A 25,079-nucleotide genomic window follows, 5' to 3' on the forward strand; every position below is an offset into this window, starting at 1 on the left:
TGTTCTGTGATTTTACTCCATCAAGAGTGTGTTCTGTGATTTTACTGCATCAAGAGTGTGTTCTGTGATTTTACTGCATCAAGAGTGTGTTCTGTGATTTTACTGCATCAAGAGTGTGTTCTGTGAATTTACTCCATCAAGAGTGTGCTCTGAGCTCTTACTCTATCAAGAGTATGTTCTGAGATTTTAATCTATCAAGAGTGTGTTCTGTGATTTTACTCCATCAAGAGTGTGTTCTGTGATTTTACTCCATCAAGAGTCTGTTCTGTTATTTTACTCCATCAAGAGTGTGTTCTGTGATTTTACTCCATCAGGAGTCTGTTCTGTGATTTTACTCTATCAATAGTGTGTTCTGTTATTTTACTCCATCAAGAGTGTGTTCTGAGCTCTTCCCTTGGGCTTGTGTGTCACAGGACTGAGGAGTGCGGTGATGTTTGCCCGTCCCTAGAAGCTTGTCCTTGGGGGAGCCTGGACTCTGATAACAGCAGTAGGACACAGACAGACAGACAGACAGACAGACAGACACCACAGACCTGTCATGACCAGCAGTAAGTAGTGCCACTCTGCTCTTGTTACGTGCTGTGTAACACACTGAGTACAGCATTGATAGTATCAATGTCCCGTAACACACTGATAATTATAATGATACATTATGTAATGATAATGATATATACAGTACAGTATAACTGTGCACACAAGCACAAGTGATTAAACTCTGAGCAAAACTGTTTACTATACTGACAATTTCAAATCAGACTAGTTGTAGATTTGATGACCATAATAATGAAATAAGCATCTTTGTTTTTGGTATCATGTTCTGATTAGTATTTATGGTATATGGTCATATGATAAACACTAAACATAGAGACAATTGTATTGTTATGGCGCTATATAAAGAAAATCGAATTGAATTGAATTGAATTAGTGTCATCTCCACCCTACCCTCCACAGTTGCCGATGGGATTGGACATTTAGGGCCAGAGCAAAGGCACCACACTGTTCCTGTAGCAGACCCCGGAGCCTGGGCCACAGCCATGAGCAACCTGGGCATTGTACCCATGGGCCTAGCTGGACAGCAGCTTGTATCAGGTAAGCCTCTTTCTCTCTCAGAGCAAAACGCCTTCTTCAATGTACAGCTCCTCTCTCTCATGCCAAGACTACTGCAGGCACCGATAGTGCAGCTCAGACAGGAACAGTCAAGCTCTTGGCAAAGGAAGGAGATTCTGATGATATAAGAACTAGGGATTGGTGGATGGGAATAACCAGGGTCTTCAGTGGAGAAAGGCTTTGAATTCAAAGCTTTATAAACATTACATTGTATCACAGTTTACCGTTCTCTTGTGTCTCTGTTATTCCGCCTTAAACATGAACATGTCGATGCATTTGGTAACATGCAAATTACATTTTTTAAACAGAAACATTACAAATGAAACCCACTATTTTGCTGGTCAGCTCATGACTGCAGGCAGGGAGTTTTTGTAATTTATGCCCACAATTAGATGACAAAAAAAACTGTAAAAGTTGAATTAGAAAGAACATACAATGTAATCTTCCTAATGACTAGGGGAGACATTGTGGTTTCAATGGGAAACTAATGACCTAACGTTTGCTGATATTGACTACAATGGCTGGCTTGCAGGCTACAGAGCAGACCAGGGACGTGCACAGGAATTTTGAAGGGCAGTTGCTCTGCCCTGGAAAAAAGGGGCAACAAAATATTTTTTTCACCACCGCTGCCACACCCCGTCATGTCATCGCAAATTTTCACAATATAATTTTAAACTGTCACTAACCGCGGCTGCCACGCCCCTGTCATGTAATCGCAAATTTTCACAAAATCATTTTCAACTGTCACTAACCGCGGCTGCCACGCCCCCGTCATGTAATCGCAAATTTTCACAATATCATTTTAAACTCTCACTAACCGCCGCTGCCGCTCCCCCATCATCTGATCGCAAATATATACAGTATATATATATATATATATTTCCTTCAGAGGGGCAACTTCAGTCGAAGAGGGCAAACGGGCAGTTGCCCAAGCAACCTTAGCACACTCCTGTGCACGTCCCTGGAGCAGACCAACTCACTAGCTGACGAACAAGCAGAACAAACTTAAGACATGAAGACAAAGAGATGATATCAAATAAGGAATGGAGTTAATAAGAAATAAGAAAAATGATAGAACAACAGGAGAGCAAAGCTAAAGAGATAACACAGGAGAGTATGTGTGTGTGTTTGAGAGAGAGAGAGAAAGAGAGAGAGAGAGAGAGAGAGAGAGATGTAATGCATTCACCTTTAGTGTTTGGATTGCATCCCATATTCATTCATTCTAAGCCAAATGTGAATCCTATTATAATTACCATTATGTCAAAGAAGCTATTGTGGATTGAGGTAAATTAGAGTCAGATTAAAATGTTTGAATAGATTTTAAGTCATGCCTAATAATGGGAGTGTTAGAAGATGGGATGACTTTCATGTATTCTGGATTGTATACTTGCCATTTTATGCTGGGGATGATAAACAAAATCTTGACTGAATATTAAAAGATATTAACACACACACACACACACACACACACACACACACACACACACACACACACACACACACACACACACACACACACACACACACACACACACACAAACACACACACACACACTGATATACACAGCCTAGAGAATCATTTTCCAAAGTAAAGTGCCAAAGCAGGTATTGAGATTACACTGGGCAGTGTGACCATGACTGTGACTGCACCTGTTTGGTTTGAGTTTTGAAATGTCAATGTCAACACTGAAACAAATCAGACATCTTCTTCTTTAATGGAATACTGAAGTTCAAAATAATTTAGAATACTCTCTATATACAGAGTATTGAAGCTACATTTTTATTTGTAGATGCATGTTTTGCCCAAATGGCTGTAAGGCTGTTCTTTTATTTTCAAAGAATCCATTTGCATTTTGTTTGTAAGTCATGCTTAAGAATGTATTATCCTCAAGGATTTGTAGAGCTCCACAGCAAACACATTACATTCTAAATATAGCGGATATCCAGGCCACTGGAGTTTCTGTTGTCAAAAAGGTATTGTGAGATTTAATACATGAGCACACAGGCAGCTTCTTTTTTGTTCACAGTTTATGAAAGAACACACTTACATGATAAATGGATTTATAGGACATTTCGGGGGAGCATTAAATAAAGGCCTATGCCACATCTTGAACTCAGTCTAAACAAGAATGGGAGCATTCAGAGAATGCAAACCTCCGCCTTGTGACTTTGACCTTTGACCTTGACATCTGAAAATCGAATCAATTATTGCCATTATATGACCCAATCTCCCCACAAAGTTTGATGGAAATCGGTCCATGCGTTTCTGCCTAATCCTGCTGACAAACAAACAAACAAACAAACAGACAAACAAACAAACAAACATACAGGGGTGAAAACAAAACCTCCTTGGCGGAGGCTACTCATCTAACAATGCAGTGAGTCTTCTCAGTTCTATCTTTAATTTGGTAGCTGTTCAGAGTTAACTGTTAGTTCCACTTATTTTGATTTCCACACTGATAATGTGATTAATCTCCTGTGGTTAAGTAAGTAGCAGAGAAACTAGTGTCAATAATGAGGAAACATTTGAACACTATTCCAGGGAGGAACACAGACTTTACAGATGGGTGTGAACAGTTCATTGATTGTGGTAAATAATATGTTTCCGATCATCCAAGTCAATACTATTAAAGGCATTCTCTGATGTTCTATTTTATTTGAGCACATTGGTTAAATCCATCTGTGGATCCTAACCATTTGTCTGTGAGCATGAGGAAAAGTAAGACTGTGATTTATATTTCACAGTAGAAATATAGGTGATGATTGTTTCTGAAATTAAAACAATCATGGAAACAAACTCAAAATACAAAGGATATCACTCTACCCTGTTAATGTTCATGAATCATTTCAGTCTGAACTATCTACTAATTTTCACCACTCATTTGATTACTTCTGATTAGAAAGGTGCAAAACAGCACCACACAAACAATACACAATGTACAACTAACTCTATGTGGTGGGATAGCTAAATCATTTGAACTGAACATGAGCAGTCATGGGTCTTGGCTGACATTCCAGACTTTCAACCTCAGCAAGTCCCCATCCAATTTGATTGGGCTTGAACGAATGGATGAGTGTGATGAAATCGTGATAGAAGTTGTGTTCTAATCTGTGGCAGATTATTCTTCAGTTTCTTTCTTTTGCTTCTGTTATTAAACTGCAGTGGTCATCCCACCATATCTCATCCCACCCACTATTTTTCTTTCTTTCTCTTCCTCCACCCTATCTCTCTCTGATATGCAGCTCCCTTCATGTATCTCTGTAGGGTTCATGAGTTCACCACAGAAGCTTTAATCTGTCTTTGTGATTCTCAGACTCCATCTGTATCCAGGGGTTTGATCCCAACCTAGGCATCATCACCCCCATAAACCCTATGATGGCAGGGATAAGTCTGGTTCCTCCTCCACCGGTGCCTCCAGAACTTCCAATCATCAAAGAGATCATCCACTGCAAGAGCTGCACCCTCTTCCCACAGAACCCCAGTAAGTCACAACACATGTTTTTATTTTTATTTTTTTAACTTGGTCTTTATTGGAAGTAAGACACATATTGTACATACAGTAACAGAAATCAAGTACAGACATACATTGGAAAATAGGTTAACAGAACTATATTAATGAAAAGAAAAGAAATAATAAAAAAATAAAGACAAATTAAAATAAATACGAGGGTGGCCTTTTAACAGGAGGAGACTTTACAGGAGCCCCATATGAATATATGAGTCCTTTAATATATCATATAATTCTTGATATTCTATAGTAATGTTTATAATTAATTTTATTATCTAGTCATGTCTTCATACAGTATGTTTAATTTTGTGTCTACGCAACATGTTTTACATGTATCTGCTAACGCAGCCTACACACTCTGTTGAGAATAATACAAGTGTGTGCAATGGATAATGGACAATGACCTGTCATGTTATGAACACTTTTGAGAAAACGGCACGTATGCCTTCCTGCAATCTTGCTTAGCTCTGTATCTGTGTACCGGCAAAGTCAAAAGAAGATAATCCCCCTTCCAATGTCCACCAAGATTGTCCTGTATATTGTATGCAATTACCACGACAGCATTCAGTTATAAATCTACACATACATAATAGTTTAGTATAGAGAATATAAAAGAAGACCTATTATGCTTTTCTGGATGTTCCCTTTCCTGTAGTGTGTTAAATAGCTTTAGGGGCATGTCAATGGACTGCACAGTAACAAACCCCAGAGCGCATGCCAGAGGGAGTAACTCTCAATAGAGATATACAGAGGGACAAACAAATTGTGTGTTATGAGAATATTGAAGCATGTAAATCTATTCTAAATGTGTCCTAAATATGTCCTCTTTAAATGTGCAAGCTTAGACTGTGGGAATTAATAGTGAGAGCATATTAGTGTAGATTCCATACATGAATATAAATGTGGCAAGAATGTCAGTGCTAGACATACAACATTGGTCCAGCTGTGAGTACCATAATTGCAATTCCAGGTTTGGATATCCTAAATATCCTTTTCTCATTAAAAAAACTGTTGCACCGATACCGATACCAGTATCGGATAGGGCCCCGATACAGCACTAAAATGGTGGTATCTGTATCGGCGAGTACCAACAAATAGTGCAGATACTTTTTTTTTTTTTTTTTTGTATTTATTTCTTTTTTTTATCAATGGTTTGGTCCCCAAACAAAACAAACACACAAAGAAACAATACAGGCAAAGAAAAAAAAAACTGACCAAACTTTAACTCTATTGTGTTCAAAATCAGAAAAGCCACAGTGCTGCTCAGTAAGGTAAACCATTAATTATAGAGGACTAGTCCTCAGTTATGTCTGAAGTGCTGAAACTGTCAAGAAATGTAATTTGACTTTCTTACTGTTACACTAGTATTATACATGGGACCAAACCATTGATAAAAAAAAATACATAAATAAAAAAAAATATTTTTCAAATTTCAAACAGAGTGGTATCGGTATGGTATGGTATCGGTATCGGCCGATACTGCACAGCCAGGTATCGGTATCGGTATAGGAGCCAAAAAATGGCATCGGTGCAACACTACTTAAAATCATTAAAGAATTTGTACCTTCTGAAAGAACTGTGATGAAAATGGGAAAGGACATTGGGGCAGTGATTGGAAAGAGCCATTAGACTGCCTGCTTCCTCTCTGTCTCATTCACTCAGCTCACGGTCACCCAATGTGACCAGTAGACAGTGCCCATTACGTCTGTCTGATGCACAGCATGATAAGCAGATGGGTCATTATGTCAGGAAGGGCTGCATTCGATTGTCCATTATTATTATGACCGCCGCGCGACAGGCTGGCAGACAAGCAGACAGACAGAAAGACAGACAGACAGATAGACAGACAGACAGACAGACAGACAGACAGACAGGCAGAAAGACAGACAGACACAACGTTTCACTCTTTCTGATAAGAAAGCTGAGATAAGAAGACACACAGGCAGACAGACATACATATAGCCAGGCAGAAAGACAGACAGATAGGTAGACAGACAAACAGACAGACAGGCAAATAAATAAATAGAGACAGACATGAGTCTTTCTAAGCTTAGCTATGAAGAAAGGTAGACAGTCATATATATCACCCACCGTGTACACAGAGTTGTCAGCGGCATCCTCCTCATCATTTTCCTCTTGGCCCCCGGAGTGTCCTCCCTGACTGGCTCTCCCTGTGACCACCCTCATGCTTCTGTCACCCTGGTCTCCATGAGCAGCCTGGCTCTAAAAGCAAAACAAAAGATGGTCATACTAAACCTAAACAACACAAGGTCAGACCAAACCTAAGCTAAACAAAACAAGGCAAAAAACTAATCAAACAAAGCTCAGCTGGTGGAGCAAGGTGCTAAACGACGACAGGGTCATGGGTTTGTTAACTTGGTAGCACACTGAGTGATATAAATGTGTATCTGTAATAATACTGTAACTGTCACTTTGGATAATGCTAACTTAGGCATGCAAATGTAGCAATTTTCGGACCTGTGTGACACACGCATACACACATACGCACGCACGCACGCACGCACGCCACAATATCACACATAGTGCTCTTCAATCCATTTTCCTGCCTTTCCTGCCTTAAGTGTAGCCTTGTAGTGCAAAACAAATAAATAAAACATAATCATTATTATTATTATTCAAATTAGTATAAAAACTGTGATAGACTGCATACAGATGAGAAAACAAAATAATAATCAGTGGTCAGGTTGTGCATTGGCTTTATCATTTTTGCAATGGACTGCAAGATCTTCGCAACAAAGTTGTTGTGGAGGAAATATTACATTTTACTTACTGAACACACAAACACAAAGCAGAGATTTAAATGGCTTTTAAAGCATTTGCGTCATATACTTGTACACTGTGGATGACTGCATCTTCACATTAAACATTCCATGTAAACAATTGAAAGGCTTGTGTATGGATGGCAGTGTCTCCTTGCGTGTTGTTCTCCCATGCACAAAGTTCAACCTATCCTTCACTCCCATATTTAAACCCTGTCATACCTACATTGGACACATCATCAACCATTCAAGGACTGCCAATTTCCTCTTAGAGGTTATCTCAAGAGTGATAAGATCTGAAGAGCGTCTGGTATTAGCACTGTCAACACATTAGTTTCAAACCAAGTCAAGGAGACACTAAGCAAGATGCCTCTAAAGAAGATTTCGTCCTTAAGACTAAATGTGCTGAAAAATGTATTCATATTCATCTTGATGTCTTTTGCCCTTTTATTATGGATCAGCTAAAAGAATACATGCTACAACACTGATCAGCCACCAAAGGCAGCTGCTCTACTTACCAGTGACCTGGGAGAATTATTGACCTGCTCAGCAATAATTGTTGCTGGTCCCTCATGCTCGGCCAACATAATATTTTTTGTGCGATGTTAAAGGTACGGTGAACACAATTATAGATGTGACCTCTATGAACATTTTGTAGTACAGTAATGAAAATCATGCAATCATTGACCAAACATATTTTTCTTTTTTGACACAACCATTTTGTTGAGCAAACATGTATTTCCTCATTTGTACAACTTTTTGCATCAATCATTTTTACAGTGTGGTATAATAATTAATCACATGGACTGTGGTGTTAATAATAGAGATCACATAATTTGTGCACAAAGTCCAACCCATCCTCCACTCTCATATGTTCATCCAGTCATGCCTGCATTGGATAGATTGTGAACCATTCAAGGTTGGGCAATTCGTAATCGGTAATCTCAAGATTGAACAGATCTGAATAGTGTCTGCATTCAGCGAGCATTGTCATCACATTCGTTTCAAACCAAGTCCAGGCACACTAAGCAAGATGCCTCTAAGGAAGATTTGTTCCTTTAGACTAAATTGGCTGAAAAATGTATTCATATTCACCTTGATGGCTTTTTCTCTTTTTTTATGGAGATCAAAGAATAAGTGCTACAACACTGATCAGCGGACAGAGGCAGGTCCTTTACCTACCAGTGACCAGGCAGAATTACTGACCTGCTCAGCAATAATCCGAGGGGACATGGAAGGACTTAATAAGGAGGACCTCAGCAGACTTCTGAGGAAGAAAAAGCGTGAAGAGTCTTTCTTTCTCAATTCAACAAAAGATTGCAGTGCTTACATCAAAGACAGTGGCTTTCTAACCGTAGCCCTCAGTGAAGAAGATAGGGACTTTCCTATGGCCTATTCCATGGTGATCCATGAGAAGATTGAGATGTTTGAGAGGCTCCTCAGAGCTGTGTACACACCACAGAATCTGTACTGTGTGCACGTGGACAAGAAGTCTCCAGAAAAATTCAAGAAGGCTGTGGAAGCCATTGTTTCTTGTTTTCCAAATGTGTTTGTGGCAAGCAAACTTGAGAGGGTTGTTTATGCCTCTTGGTCTCGAGTCCAAGCTGACCTGAACTGCATGATTGATCTGCTGGACTCGACTGTTGAGTGGAAGTACCTTATCAATACCTGTGGAACTGACTTCCCCATCAAAACCAACGCAGAGATGGTCCGAGCACTAAAAGTGTTAAATGGACAGAACAGCTTAGAGTCTGAAGCAACTCCTGAGCACAAGAAAGCTCGCTGGGAATACCACCACAATGTCACTGAGTCAGGTGCCATTCGGACTGGCATTAAGAAGCGCCCCCCTCCCATCAGTACCCCAATGTTCTCTGGAAATGCTTACTTTGTGCTGTCGAGAGAGTTTGTGGAGCACTTGTTTAAAAACCCAGAGGCTAAAGCTTTGATTGAGTGGGAGAAGGACACATACAGTCCAGATGAGCACCTTTGGGCAACTCTTCAGCGCATGCCAGGTATGCCAGGGTCCAGCCCACCCAACAACAAATATGACATGACAGACATGAACTCCATAGCCCGTCTGGTGAAGTTGATTTATCATGAAGGAGATGTAAGGGAGGGGGCAGCTTATCCACCATGCAATGGAGGATACATAAGAGCATCGTGTGTGTATGGTGCCGGTGATCTCAACTGGCTGGTCAGGCATCAGCATCTTTTTGCCAACAAATTTGACCCAGAAGTTGATGAAATTGCACTTAAGTGCCTGGAATATTACTTGCGTTACAAAGCTTTAACTGGTCAATCACTTCTGTTTGCTGAAAAATCTCACATAATGAAAAGGTACCTACCTTAAAGTTCTACCAGAATTGTGTATTAGGGCTGCATGTATTAGGGCTGCATGATGTAATGAAAAAGTCATAATGCGATTATTTTGGACAATATTGTGATTTCTGATATAGACTAATAAACAAATGGTATTGTAATCTTATATTTTATGGCTTTGTGTTAATGAAGACAAACTTATTATGACCGCCGCGCGACAGCATATACAGTGCCCTCCACAATTATTGGCACCCCTAATGAATATGAGCAAAACAGGCTATAAAAAAACCTTGTCTTTTCTGTTTATCCTCTTGGTCTTTCACTCGAAATATTCACAAAAATCTTACCTTTTCATTGAAGTAAAATTATTGAAAGAAAAAAAACTGTTGACATTAAATACATATTTTTCCCCAAAACATGTGTGCCACAATGTAGGTTTAGTCAGAGTTTTTTTTCAGTTTTTTTTTTTTCTGTTTGCCGATTTTCTGTCAACGATTCCCGGGACACTGAAACACCAAGGTGCACGAAATTTGGTGGGCATGTAGCCCCACTAGATGAGCGTGGAACCATTGATTTTCGTTTCGATCCGTTGCACCCCCGTCGGACTGGACCCGTTTTAGAGAGGGTGGGGCGATTCAGTTTTCTGTGAATAAGTCGAAAACCGTAGGGCTTAGGAGGACCACATTTTTTTTTGTATGTTGGTCTTAAGAGGCCACGTCAACCATTCCACTACCACTTATTTCATGTATAGCGCCACCTAGTTACAAATGAAAAAGCAAAAATGATGTGTTGTAAAACATTTTAATTGTAAGTTGACAAGGTCAGAACTGCACGAAATCGGAGGTGTGGGATCATTATGACACCTTCTGACTGCAAGTTAAATTTTGTGGAATTCCGTTCACGGAGGGGCATGCAATAAATTGATTTACATGATTATACACCAACTGGCCTGTAGGTGGCGCGACACAGTTTTCTTCTTGTGAACCGTAGGGCCTTGGAGGGCCAAATTGTTCTTGTATGTTTGTGTCAAGGGGCCATGTCAACCAATACCATAACCAGTCATTACATGTATAGCGCCACCTAGATACAAATTTAAAAGCAAAAATGAGGTGTTTTAATTGAATATATGTCAAAGTGCTCGGAAAATTTCCAAATTTGCCAGGAACATCAAGCATGTAACCGTCCATCTTCGGTAGAGTTTTTGTCCATGGATGAAGCAAAATGGCTCTGTAGCGCCCCCTAGAACATTGCAAAAAACTCTGCGCATTGGGGTTATTTTGGCGTAGCTTGACGGAATTCGGTACACTTCTTCATCATGCCTGGACGCACCAAAAAGTCTCTTGACGCCATGGTGGCAGGTCCACAGGAAGTCGGCCATTTTGAGCGGAAGATTTGTTTTGACGGCGTTTGCACACCTCGCATCTGATCGAACTTCTCCGACAAATTTAATGGTAACGCCTTGAAATGTGGTCAGGTTACTTTTCAGCCATGGGCGACTAAAAGTTATAGAAGATTTTCTCATTAGTCGGAAGGTGTGGGCGTGGCAGACCCTCAAACTTTGCCAACTTGCCACAAAACACAAAGTCTCTTATAACTCTTGCGTACATTGTTTGATCCAGAGAAAATGTCTTAGGGTGCACGCTGGATCCGGCCCGAACGCGTACATATGCCTGACTGACATCACCTTTAGCGCCACCTGTTGCTGGTCGGAAACTTCACTTTGTTTCCACACCTCTTTATGTGACCTGTTTTAACAAACTACATTGCAAAAGAAAAATATACCAAAACAATCCACAAAAAAGTAGTATACAAAACATTACATAACCAAATCATCAAAATCTATCACAAATAATTCCTTTAATACATAAAAATGAAAACAAACCAATTTACACACACAAAACACATAAAAACACTGACAACCATGACTCATTCTGTGCCAGAACCTACTGAACAGTTCGGCGGTCATATTTTGTAGCGCTTTGCGTTACGTCGAGTTATCTATCTCTCCTACATAGAGCTAAAACTATTTTAGACTAAATTACAAGGTTAAAATCTCTCCTCTCATATGATTCCTGCAGATTTGCCCCCACCATCCACCCGAGAAAGACCTCCTGGCTGTAAAACTGTGTTTGTCGGAGGGCTTCCAGAGAATGCCAGTGAAGAAATGATTCGGGAGGTTTTTGACCAGTGTGGTGAAATTGTGGCCATCCGAAAGAGCAAAAAGAACTTCTGTCACATCCGCTACAGTGAGGAGTTCATGGTGGACAAAGCACTGTATCTATCTGGTGAGCTCAATTTTTATTTATCTTTCTGGTGAGCTAAATGTTTTGATAACTCTTGGAATGCCACATTCCTAACAGGCATTCTATGTTAAATGAATTGGAATTTCTGCATCAAGCTTTAGCATTGTTACAATGCTGCATGCCTGTATATGTAACTGTTCCTTATCTCAACTCTATCTGTGATATCAGCTTGTGGTGTGTACTCTTGCATGCATAAAGACAGATCAATGATCTACCAACCAAAACATTAATCTTTTATATTTCATGGACATATTCCAAAACTTGTTAACTACCTCCACCATGTCCTGGCAGGACAGTCAAGCAGCCTCCGTAGTGGGCGGCTCAACACTATAAGATCAAGGACTGAGTGACATAGGAGGTCATTCGTCCCAGCTGCCATAAACTTTAATTATTATGCACTTTACACCATGTACATAGCTGAATTATATGTTTGTAATGTCTGTATATATTGTTTGTAATTATTGTAAATATGTGAGAGCTGCAAGATCCCAGAATTTCCCCACGGGATTAATAAAGTATTTATCTATCTATCTATCTAACTACCAGATTAGTCAGACTTAAGTGCTGTGTATGCATTTTATTTTAAAACACAGACTTTAAAGCAGTATGTTTGTCTATGATTCCCTTCAGGATATAGAATCCGTCTTGGCTCAAGCACAGACAAGAAGGACTCTGGCCGCATACATGTTGACTTTGCTCAAGCACGCGATGACCTATACGAGTGGGAATGTAATCAGAGGTTGCTGGCTCGTGAAGAGAGACATAGGCGCAAAATCCACGAGGATCGCCTACGACCTCCCTCTCCCCCTCCCATCATGCACTACTCTGAGCATGAGGCGGCCATATTGTCAGAAAGTTTAAAGGGTATGTTTTAATCACCCTACACATTAAGGGCCTTCAAATCACAATTTGCAAAATGCTGATTCATTCCATTCATCACGTAGAAGACATTTCTTGGCAATACCGAGAAACAAAGTGTGTAAAATGGACAATTATATGGGGTAACACTGCTTATTGTTCAGGTCAACTTCATACAGCCAGGAGCATTTTCGATTTTTGAAAACAAAAGCAACTTGCCCTATTTTATTTGGTTTGTGAAATAATGAAGTAAGTCATTTTTAAGCAGTTGTTAGCTCTGATCTTCTCAAGCACTTGATGTTAAAAGGCAAGGCTCTTTGCCTCTCACTATAGAGAGAACTTCATATAACTATTCAGGCATAAACATCACTGTAAAAGCCCACAGATTCATTAAGGGCATTACATCTCTTAATTCATGTTCCATATACTGATTGACACATTTGAGCTATTGGTCATGTATTAACTTACTTCAAATGTATGTCATATATATTTCATTCTTCAGTACTGTGATACCACATGTTTTGTAAAACATGCATCTATTATATCTAAGTCTTTTTAATTTTTTTAAGAGGACATCAGTTTCAGTGATGCCACAGCTGTGCTTTTCACATGGGTTGACCGTGGTGAGGTGAATCGTCGCACCGCCAACCAGTTTTACTCCATGATCCAGTCGGCTAACAGCCACGTGCGGCGCCTTATGAGTGAAAAGGCTCAACACGAGGAGGAATTGGAGCAGGCGAAGGAGCACTTCAAGAACACGCTGATGACCATCCTCACACAATGTAAGACCCAGACACTCAGCACTCCCTTCACACACACGCTAAACCTTCAGTAGCTACCATGTGATTTGGTGCTGCTGTTGCCACCACAACGACTGAGAAGGTCCGTATTTAGAAACTGGCCTGCTGTTTTGCTTTTCAGTAATATCTTGTAAGACACATCCTCAGACATGTATCAGACACTACACACTTAACATGGTAGTTAGACTATTTTAATGCACATCACTCCACAAAATACACAACACTTGAAATATTGCAGTGAATGCAATGAGACTATAGGACATTGCAAGTGGCCAGGCAAAGCCTGAGGGTAAGTAAAGTGCAATTGGAGTGAGTATGACTACATACAGGAATGGAACATCTCAAGTCAGTTTGGTATGAGTATGACAATATACAGGAATGGAACATCTCAAGTCAGTTTGGTATGAGTATGACTACACACAGGAGTGGAACATCTCAAGTCAGTTTGGTATGAGTATGACTACATACAGGAATGAGTATGACTACATACAGGAATGAGTATGACTACATACAGGAATGAGTATGACTACATACAGGAATGAGTATGACTTGAAACAGGAATGAGTATGACTACAGACAGAAATGAGTATGACTACAGACAGGAATGAGAATGACTACAGACAGGAATGAGTATGACTACAGACAGGAATGAGTATGACTACATACAGGAATGAGTATGACTTGAAACAGGAATGAGTATGACTACAGACAGAAATGAGTATGACTACAGACAGGAATGAGTATGACTACAGACAGGAATGAGTATGACTACAGACAGGAATGAGTATGACTACAGACAGGAATGAGTATGACTACAGACAGGAATGAGTATGACTACAGACAGGAATGAGTATGACTACATACAGGAATGAGTATGACTACAGACAGGAATGAGTATGACTACAGACAAGAATGAGTATGACTACAGACAGGAATGAGTATGACTACAGACAGGAATGAGTATGACTACATACAGGAATGAGTATGACTACATACAGGAATGAGTATGACTACAGACAGGAATGAGTATGACTACAGACAGGAATGAGTATGACTACAGACAGGAATGAGTATGACTACAGACAGGAATGAGTGTGACTTGAGACAGGAGTGGAACCGCTCAAGTCAGTTTGCAGGTAGGCCACCAAGTGATGAAACGTCTGCCAGGCCTTTTCTTGTACCATGTGTTTGTTTTGGTCAGCTCTAAGCAGCGGATTTCAGTTTCAGCCACATAATGATGTGAACATTTGATGTTATTATACATTTGGACAGCCAGGCATTGCCCTCACTTGAATTCAATTTCAGTGTGTGGTCTGGAGACAATCCATTGGTGTCTGATTGGGTTATAGTGGCATAAGCAATGAGTGCTGATCTTCAAAACATAAAGCTTTTTGAAATTCTCAGCCAAACTGACCCCTTTAACCTTGGAGAATCTGGGACCTCAAACTCCTAATGCTAATATAGAAAATTACATCTTGTAAATATTGAATTACAGGAGAGGTGAATGGAAACATAAAATCTCCACTTGCAGATTAAATTATACTTAATTCAAGCTGACCACAGCAAGTAACATGGGAAAGATCGGGCAGGTCATAGACAAACACATTTGGTTCATATTTGATACTTAGACCAGAACTCTATAAACTGCACTGTTGAGTTTCAAACGTTTTCACAGCAGAACAATACTTGTGAGCCAACATGGTGGAAAGGTTATCGACGATCTTCCAGGTTTCAAATATTAAATTATCAAATTTAATTTGTGTTGCGCTTCATTTCTGACACAACATAAGTGGCATTTATGCATTGAATAAATACCATGAATAAATAAAGATTCCAAGATTCAGATTTATAAGATTATAAAAAATAACTACCTGAAAAATACCTGAAATGAACCTGCAGGCAACTGTATAACCTTTCTAATCACTGTGCAATGTTACCTCAGTCCTGAAGAAAGTAACTCATCAGGCAATGCACTGTAAGTACAGTGGAGCAGAGTGGCACCAGGATACCCAGCCATGAAACCTTTGAGTCGGGGTCCTGGTGTCTCTTTCTCCAGCTAGTAGTGGTGCGGAGCTCTACATAAACAGCTTGTCTTGTCTGACTTCCTTATCCACCAAAGTTGAGCAGATTGCGGCTGTTTTCACTGCTGCCTCGCGACAAAAGGCATGGGACCATTTCTCAAAAGCACAGCGCAAGAACATAGACATTTGGCGAAAGCAATGTGAGGTTGGTACTTTTTGTTCCCTTCTAGTCATGCTGACATCTGTACAGGCTTGAGTCGGTAGATGTTGATATGAAAGTGTTTGTGTGCCTTTTCTTATAATGGCCAACCAAATAGACGTGTGCTGAGTTTACCAAGAACCCAACACAGCCTTTCTGACAAAAGTGTTAGAGCCATGCCTTCAAACGTCTAGCCTTGAAAATACTAATTTGTATTTACTGCTGAATATTAATATTAATCATTAATATTCCATTACTCGTCAAATATGTCACAGGATTCTTTAAAGAAAGCAGTCTGGTGGGTGACATAATCTGACCCTTTCATCCAGCTTTAAAACACCACATGCAGTGTGTCTTTTCCCCAGATTTAGAGTAATTAGTATGTATGCATGTCATGTATGTGTTTGATATATACAAAGGCATCCATCCTATTCCCCTCAAATGATAAACATAATTCCCAAGCATTTATCTGAAAGCTGTGTAGAGGATGTGTGAAAGCTATGTAGAGGATGTCTGAAAGCTATGTAAAGGATGTGTGAAAGCTATGTTAAGGTTGTGTGAAAGCTATGTAAAGGATGTTTGAAAGCTATGTAGAGGATGTGTGAAAGCTGTGTGAAGGATGTGTGGAAGCTATGTAGAGGATGTGTGAAAGCTATGTAGAGGATGTGTGAAAGCTATGTAGAGGATGTGTGTCTGTGAGGATCAAAAGTCAGGGAACTCTGTGCTATTTCATTTGGGAGAGTCAAGTCAATGAAAGGCATCATTCCATTTCAGAGTCCATTACAACCAGAGGTAAGATTTTCAGTTTGTGGATTCAACCTTTTTAGCAGGTCAGAATCATTACAGTCACTTAATAAACACATTGTATAAATAAATACTTTGTGTATACAGAAATACGCTGTATTTATTTATGTATTGTATTTATGAGCCGTTTAAGGAAAAGCAGCACATTTCTCTAAACTCTAAAAGTGATGGAGGTCCATCATGAGGTCCCAGCAGCGATGTGTCCAGTCATTTATCACTGGAGCTGCCGCCATAGCAACACTCCAGCCAGGGGTGTTAGGGGTAGGGTGGGATTGCACCATGTTCAGATGCTCAAATGAAAATACTGGATCACACACACGCACGCACACACTCACATGCAGGCACGGACGCACACAAATTCTGCACACACACACACACACACACACTCTCTTGCTTTGCTCTAGCACAAGTATTGTGGCTATCTTCTTTCTGTCCCTTTCTTTCTCATCACCAAGCTATTGTTGTGTTAAAAAGTACAAGATTATTTGAGCTGATCCTTTATTGACTCATTGATAGGGGGTGTGTGTAATGTTCAAATTTGCCACAGCACATTTGAATGCTAAAAGACATTTTTAGAAGATTTTTAAGAGATAATTTACACAATGCCCAAAGTTTGCAGTTCTTAGTTCTCAGAAATGAACATTTAAAGAACTTAAAAATCCTCCAATAATTGATTAAAGTATAATAAATAATGTCTTTAAAGTATGCATACATAGGCATGAAATAATTGAATGTGTACACAAGTTTATTCCATTTTATCGTAACTGGTATTAGTTAATTTCAAACGTGGCTTTTAAATGATTCATAAAGGTAATTTATAACCACAGCCACATATTCCATACGTATACCTCATACCAAATGCTTTGGCAACTTTTCTGGTTAATTTAGGAGTTGCGGAACGCTCACAGTGAAGAAATTATGGGAATACGCCGGGAGGAAGAAATGGAGATGTCTGATGATGACGACTCGGACGAAAACCCCTCCAAGAAGTTACGCACCGAAGACATGGGTAACCCATCTGTAACACATCTGTTCATCATAAATATGATCCTGTAGTAGTGTATACACTGCAAAAAATGCTTTTCTAACCTAGTGTCTTGTTTCTAGCTAAATTGTACTTACCTAGTGCTTACTTGGTAAGGTTATTTTTACCTATTTCAAGCAAATATTACTTATTTTAAGAAATCTTAACAAGCCAAATTTGCTTAACGCACTGGCAGCCAAATCTGCTTGTTTTAAGCAAAATCCTGCTTAAATATGTAATTATTTGGGTTAAATCTAGAGGGGCATTTTTTGCAGTGTACAGTGTCAGTATGTAATCCCACAGTACCCGGAAGATTTCCTTCACACATTGGATTACAGCCCAAGTTTGAAGTGAGGTGTCAACATGATTAAACATTCTGGCGTTTTGTATGTCAGCCCCCACAAATTAGGGACTGACTGCTTCAACAAATAGCAAGGGAAGAATCCCTGGGACTGCAAGCTCAGCTACAATTCAAAACACAGAATGTAGACGCTTTTAAGAGAACATTTTAGATATCAAGTAAGAGATAATAGACCCAGTGTGGCACGGTGATGATACGGCCTCAGGACTAAGTGGAGTGCTTTAATTAATTATGGCTGCACACCGAGAGTGCAGAATAGAATGCATTACACAGTTAAACAATTTAAATTAATTAAATGATTGTTCTTGTTTTTACTAATTACTGCAACAATTGTTTAAGTGTGTATGTTATGTGACAATGTTTACAGACTTCCCAACATACATGTTATGTGTAATTGGGCCTCTCAGAACACATTGAGGATCAGGATGAGTTAGACAGGCAATGGAACACATTTAGGATCGGCTAACATAATGTGTCATTGGAACCCAGGGGTGATATACTATATAACTGATTACAAATCAGCCATTTCCAGGGCTTTTCTTTTAAGAACTCTAACTTCTCAGTGATTCCAACCCTTTGAACAGTGGTGTATATCCTATGTACAGTACTGTGCAAAAGTTTTAGGCAGGTGTGAAAAAATGCTATGAACTAAGAATGCTTTGAAAAATGTAAACAATAAATGTTTATTTTTTATCCATTTACATGGTAAGACTGAGCACAGCAACAAGACACAACGTAGTTATACTGCATCAGCAGGGTCTCTCCCAGACAAAGATTTCAAAGCAGACGGGGGTTTCAAAATGTGCAGTTCAAGCTCTTTTGAAGAAGACGTTGAGGATCGTAGGCGCAGTGTTCAGCCAAGGAAACTTAATGCAGCTGATGAAAAACACATCAAGCTTATTTACCTTCGAAATCGGAAGATTTCAAGCAGTGGCATCAGCTCAGAACTGGCAGAAACCAGTGGTACCCAGGTACAGACATTTACTGTCCGGGGAAGTCTGGCCAGAAGTGGTCTTCATGGAAGAGTTGCAGCCAAAAAGCTCTACCCCGACAAGGAAACAAGGCCAAGTGACTGAACTAAGCACGTAAACATAGAAACTAGGGTGCAGAAACATGGCAGAAGGTGCTCTGGACTGATGAGTCAAAATAGAAATATTTGGCTGTAGAAGAAGGCAGTTTGTTCGCTGGAGGCTGGAGAGAGGTACAATAATGAGAGTCTGCAGGCAACAGTGAAGCATGGTAGAGGTTCCTTTCCAGTTTGGGGCTGCATTTCTGCAAGTGGAGTTGGAGATTTGGTCAGGATGAATGGTGTCCTCAATGCTGAGAAATACAGGCAGATACTAATCCATCATGCAATACCATCACGGAGGCGTATGATTGGCACCAAATGTATTCTGCAGCAGGAACATAACCCCAAACATACAGCCAATGTCATTAACAACTATCTTCAGCTTAAAGAAGAACAAAAAGTCCTGCAAGTGATGGTATGACCCCCACAGAGCCCTAATCTCTACATCATCGAGTCTGTCTGGGTTTACATGAAGAGACAGAAGAATTTTAGGAAGCCTACATCCTCAGAGGATCTGTGGTTAGTTCTCTAAGATGTTTGGAACAATTTACCAGCCGTGTTCCTTCAAAAACTGCGCAAGTGTATCTGGAAGAATTGATGCTATTTTGAAGGCAAAGGGTGGTCACACCAATATTGATTTAATTTAGAATTTTCTTCTGTTCCTTCACTGCATTTTGTTAATTTATGAAGAATTGATGAAAATAAACTGTTAACACTTCCATTTTTGAAAGCATTCTTAGTTTACAGCATTTTTTCACACCTGCCTAAAACTTTTGCACAGTACTGTATATTAAAGAACAGCAAACAGACATGTATTATCCATGAGACAGACGACTTCTATTGAGAGAAGAGAAGTGATTCTTTGAGGTTTTACAAACATAAAAATGTAATTGAGTTAAATCCTATCAGGTTATGGAAAAACAGGCATGTTAATGTATTTGCTGACAAAGTTAAAGCTAGATGTGAGGAGATTCCGGAAAGATCAGGTTTCAAAATGTGACATCATGCCTGGGCCTAAAGTATGATGAAGTCAGTTTGATGCAATACAAAATATATTATATTTGTGTGATAATTTTAGTCATGCAGCACTGAAGGAGTTATTGCTATTATGGTTATAGCCTTCAGAATGATCATCATCATTGTTGGTGCAGACACAGCACGTGTAGCTAAGGTACACATTGTAGCATATATAGGCTAAGATACACACTGTAGCAAGCATACATAAGCTAAGTTACATACTGTAGCATACATAAGTTAAGTTACACACTGTAGCCGTCATGAGATAAGTTACACACTGTAGCATACATTGTTTTTCACAAGGTTTACACTGCAGTGTTTGTGACCTCTCCCTGCTTCTTTCCCTCTTCCCTTGTTCACTGTCTGTCTGTCTGTCTGTCTGTCTGTCTGTCTGTCTGTCTGTCTGTCTGTGTCTGTCTCTGTCTGTCTGTGTCTGTCTGTCTGTCTGTCTGTCTGCCCTCAGCTGTAGCTGCTCTAAAGGAGGAGAATGACAGCCTGCGCTGGCAGCTTGATGCTTATCGGAATGAAGTGGAGCTGCTAAAGAAGGAGCAGGGCAAATCCTACCACAACGAGGAGGATCACATGCAAGAGCAGCAGCTTCACTTCCTGCAACAGACCATGCAGAGCATGCAACAGGTGCTCCATTATTCACACTGACTCTCTCTTACAGCAAGGATTCTATACAGACACACACACAGACAAATCATGCACAAACATACACACGGACATACAGTACAACACATCAAATAACCCACCAGAACGGTAGAACTCCTTTCAAACACACACACTTTCTAAACACACACATTTCCAAGACTACCTAGTCATTAATGCTCATCCTACAGCTACATCTGCTAGTCAGGACCATGTCAATGATGATGGTGTAATAAAACACGCTTATTTATGGCGAAACTCACGCTCTATTTACATTTAATCTATTTACATTTATAACTCCGTTACACTTGATTGTTTTAACCTCAGCAACTGCTCAGTCTGCAAGACGAGCTGAAGAGTAAGGAGCAGGAACTGGAGCAAGCCCAGGACGATCATCGGTGTCTGGAGGCAGAGGTCCTCACTCTCAGGGAAAAGCTCCTGAACAACATGGACTGTCTAGAGGGGAGCAACACTGAGCTGTCTGAGAAGGTAAATTACTTTGGCAATGACTGGTATCTTCTTTTTTTTTAAAGATTTGTTTTTGGGCTTTTTGCCTTTAATCAGATAGGACAGTCAAGGTTTGGACAGGAAATGAGGTGGAGAGAAGAGGTTGGGAGTGGGATCGTGAAATGACAGCGGGTCGGATTCGAACCCGTGTCCCCATGGGCGTTCAAGCCCGTATATGGTCGGGGCTACTGCTTGCACCAGTGCCCCCCGACTGGTATCTTCTTGACTGTTTGGAAACCTGTTACTAGCTTGCGGAGGCAGGAACTAATTTGTTGTTCACGTTTGGCTATTTAGGAACCAACGTGTAATGTTCATAACCAACCAATCCAATACTGATGATTTACAATTTTGAATAACTCTTGTAAGCAGCTAAAATCTCATCATATGGCCACCATGCTAAAAGGACTCACCTCACCTCACTGACCCCCCAACTAATAAGCCCCTGTCATTCTAATCTCTTTTCAAGGGTAACCCAAATTATAATGTGTAGAAGATAAGGATTCTGGAATAATACAATATGGAAAAAACATAAATTGAACAATAAAAGCTGTCAGTCCATAGAATGGGATTTATTATAATGATTCTGTGGATGTGCAGGCTGTGCATCACTTCAGAAAGAAAGAAATGTCTTTACTATTTGACACAATAGAAATGTAGCACTCCTCTTTACACGACAGCTATTGCAAGACTATGACACACAATGCTGGCTGCTTGTTTTCATTCTTGGGCCATGGAACCGTATTTTGCTGACAATAAAACTCATGTGGTTGTCATTCATAGTCATTGAAATTGTGTTCACTTGTAGTTAAGTATATGAACTAAAAGACGATTTCTACTCAGCTTCAGCAAAAAACCCTTTGTCCTGTATCTTTTTCTCTGAATAGGGAGTCAATGGATGTGCAGACATCCTCTACCATCAACACAGCGGCAAGAACCGTGAAGTGTTCATCCCGGGCCCTTTGAGATCCGAGAAGGAGGCTCTGTTGCTAGGTGATTGCATAGTACTGTTGTTATCTCCATATTTTGTATATAACATCTCTAGCTATAGGCAAATCAATGTAAAGGTGTATTGTACATGCTGAACACCCACCCTTAAGAGAAGGCCCATGCATATTGTAACTGAAGGCCATGCACCATGACCACATGCCTGGACCAGTATTTCCGTTAGCCGGTAATGACCAGTTCTTGCCTGGTCAAATTTTAAAACCAAAACAAACCATCATGCTGTGAAGCTGCATTCAAGGCTAACACTATGGTAGACATGTAGGATTTGGATCTTATCTATTCATGTTGAAAAGAATTGCCCACCCTACATCCAAATGCCCATCCCACGATTACATCCTGGTTACAGTCAAACCGATCGGAGGACGTGGTAATTCTTCATCAGCATCAATCAACACACTACATTATATTGGTGTTTGGAATATAGATTGGCATTGAAACACTCGCTGGTCAGGTCGGCAAGGTGAAAAACATAGCGGAAACCTTGGCCTAGAGCCTGTTCAGAGACTCGGCCCATGTCTGCTGTTGTGAAGGTGTGCTTGGGTGCTGATGGAAACATAAGCACATCACTATACAGTATATCTGACTTGTTGTGTGGCTGATGAAGCCGAGGGCCACTGAACTAGAGTTCGGACGGGAGTAGATGAAGCGGAGGGCCACTGGACTAGAGTTCGGACGGGAGTAGATGAAGCGGAGGGCCACTGGACTAGAGTTCGGACGGGGGTAGATGAAGCGGAGGGCCACTGGACTAGAGTTCGGACGGGAGTAGATGAAGCGGAGGGCCACTGGACTAGAGTTCGGACGGGGGTAGATGAAGCGGAGGGCCACTGGACTAGAGTTCGGACGGGGGTAGATGAAGCGGAGGGCCACTGGACTAGAGTTTGAACGGGGGTAGATGAAATGTGGATTGATGGGTTACAAGGAAGAGATTCATCTCTGCCAGATACTTCACTAGCCCCCACCTAGCGTTGGCCACCAGGTCCAACACAACTGATCTCAGTGCAGTACTGACAGTTATATCACCCTGCACAGAACAACAGAAAGGGCAAGGGTAGACATTGAGGTGATTGACTGTAAATTACAAACCGAGGAATTCCCTGGACACTCTTCCTAGCCACTAGCTTTAATTATCTTCTCTTTCTCTTCCCTTTGTGAGATCTCTTATCAGCAGCCTGGCTTGTGTTATTATTAATCCAACCATTTACATGCCCTGCTGAAAAATGACTGTCGTACTTACTGTATTTAGACAGCAGTTGTCACAGGAGATATGAAAAATGAACAGGTTCTTAGCCATGCTAGAATGGAGATCTCAGCCGAGGCTTGCCTGTTTTGCCCAGCTGTTGTTTTTTACATTGACATTTACATTTACAAAACCGGAGGAGACATCTTGTGCCTTCCCCCATCTCCAGACATACTGCTCTGTGAAACAAGCGCCTTGTGGAGGGAACTGAATTAGATCTCACTACAACCGGTCGCGTTACAACATATAAATCAAGGAAATAAATATTGGCACTCTACCCTCTCCAGGGACGGCACTATATTCTCTTTCCCCCCCCTTTCCTACATTACCATGTGGCTTTTACTGGGCCCCTCCAAAGTAATCAAGTTAAGTGCTGAGTTCTGCTTGGAGCAGCGTTTTTATTATTGACCTGGCTGTGCTTATTTGTGAGGGTAGTCTTACAACATCCACACAGGAATGCACAATCACACACATTGACTGCATTTGTGTGTCTCTCCCCTCTCTCTCTCTCTGCAGGGATTATATCCACTTTCCTCCATGTCCACCCATTTGGAGCCAACATTGAGTACTTGTGGTCATATATCCAGAGCTTGGACACAAAGGCATGTTTTGGGATTATTATAATTTTAGCTATGATGTTATGAGAATATTTTATGTATTTAATAACAGAAACTCTAGGACTGAATTAGGGTTATTGAAAATGAAAACAATCTGGCTCTGATTTAATTATTTTTAAGAACACCATACGTAATGATTAAACAGGATTTTGGCCTAGGCTTTTCTTTATCTAATTCATTTCCTAGGCTCTACACCCAGCTCTACTCTGCTGACTCATCAGCATGTAAAGGCAAAGAGCCCAGCTGGTTTGACTCAGAGCCACTGAAGAGAAGCCGGCCCCCTTGACCTCATCCCATTTAGCATAATCACTGACAAATTTGACTGACACTTTGTCAATGCTCAAATCAGTTTTGTGTTGAATTGAAACTACATATGAGTATAAGTGTTTTCTACCCACCCTGTAAGGCCACAGAGCTGAACAAGCAGAGTGATTCACTGACTAGGGATAATCTGTTAGATTACGTGTACTGTCTGTGCTAATTGAGTGTGTCCCTCTCTGCTATATCACAGGTCTCTGCGAGGGAGCTTGAGCGCCTAATGTTGCGACTTCCAAATATGTTCAAGCAGGAGTTCAGCGGTGTGGGTGCGACATTGGAGAAGAGATGGAAGTTCTGTGGCTTTGAGTGCCTGAACTCAGCATAACCCCACAGGCCGCTCACATCAAAGGACTAACTGCCTCAGGAAGGACAAGACGTAGAGGTGTCATCATGGCCGCACCACATGACAGAGCGGCAACAAACAAAGGCCATTATCCTGTGGGCTTGCAGCAGAACGTGAGGCAGGAGGAGAATGAGCTGCAAGAAATCAGGACAGATTCATTTATTTGACTGCATTTTTTCTGCAGACTTCTGGGCCAGTTACTCCACTGTCAACCAAATCCTTCCACCAGA

General features: G+C 40.6%; 2 protein-coding genes across 2 annotated transcripts; both read left to right on the forward strand.

Moving 5' to 3' along the window:
* Positions 1-538: 538 nt before the first annotated feature.
* enox1 (ecto-NOX disulfide-thiol exchanger 1) lies at positions 539-24,831 on the forward strand (the record flags this gene model as incomplete). The annotated part of the gene is made up of 13 exons (XM_080839990.1): positions 539-548; positions 952-1,089; positions 4,422-4,589; positions 11,794-12,000; positions 12,649-12,882; positions 13,446-13,658; positions 15,796-15,902; positions 17,589-17,709; positions 20,635-20,807; positions 21,150-21,311; positions 22,214-22,319; positions 24,088-24,173; positions 24,700-24,831. 13 exons carry the CDS (start codon positions 539-541, stop codon positions 24,829-24,831), a joined length of 1,857 nt encoding a protein of 618 aa, XP_080696116.1.
* LOC308364973 (beta-1,3-galactosyl-O-glycosyl-glycoprotein beta-1,6-N-acetylglucosaminyltransferase 3-like) lies at positions 8,424-9,746 on the forward strand (the record flags this gene model as incomplete). Its single annotated transcript, XM_080838265.1, has 1 exon — positions 8,424-9,746. The coding sequence occupies exon 1, from the start codon at positions 8,430-8,432 to the stop codon at positions 9,744-9,746; it is 1,317 nt and encodes a 438-aa protein (XP_080694391.1). The 5' UTR covers positions 8,424-8,429.
* Positions 24,832-25,079: the final 248 nt, after the last annotated feature.

The sequence above is a fragment of the Sprattus sprattus genome (assembly GCF_963457725.1).
Source record: "Sprattus sprattus genome assembly, chromosome: 5".
Lineage (NCBI taxonomy): Eukaryota > Metazoa > Chordata > Actinopteri > Clupeiformes > Clupeidae > Sprattus > Sprattus sprattus.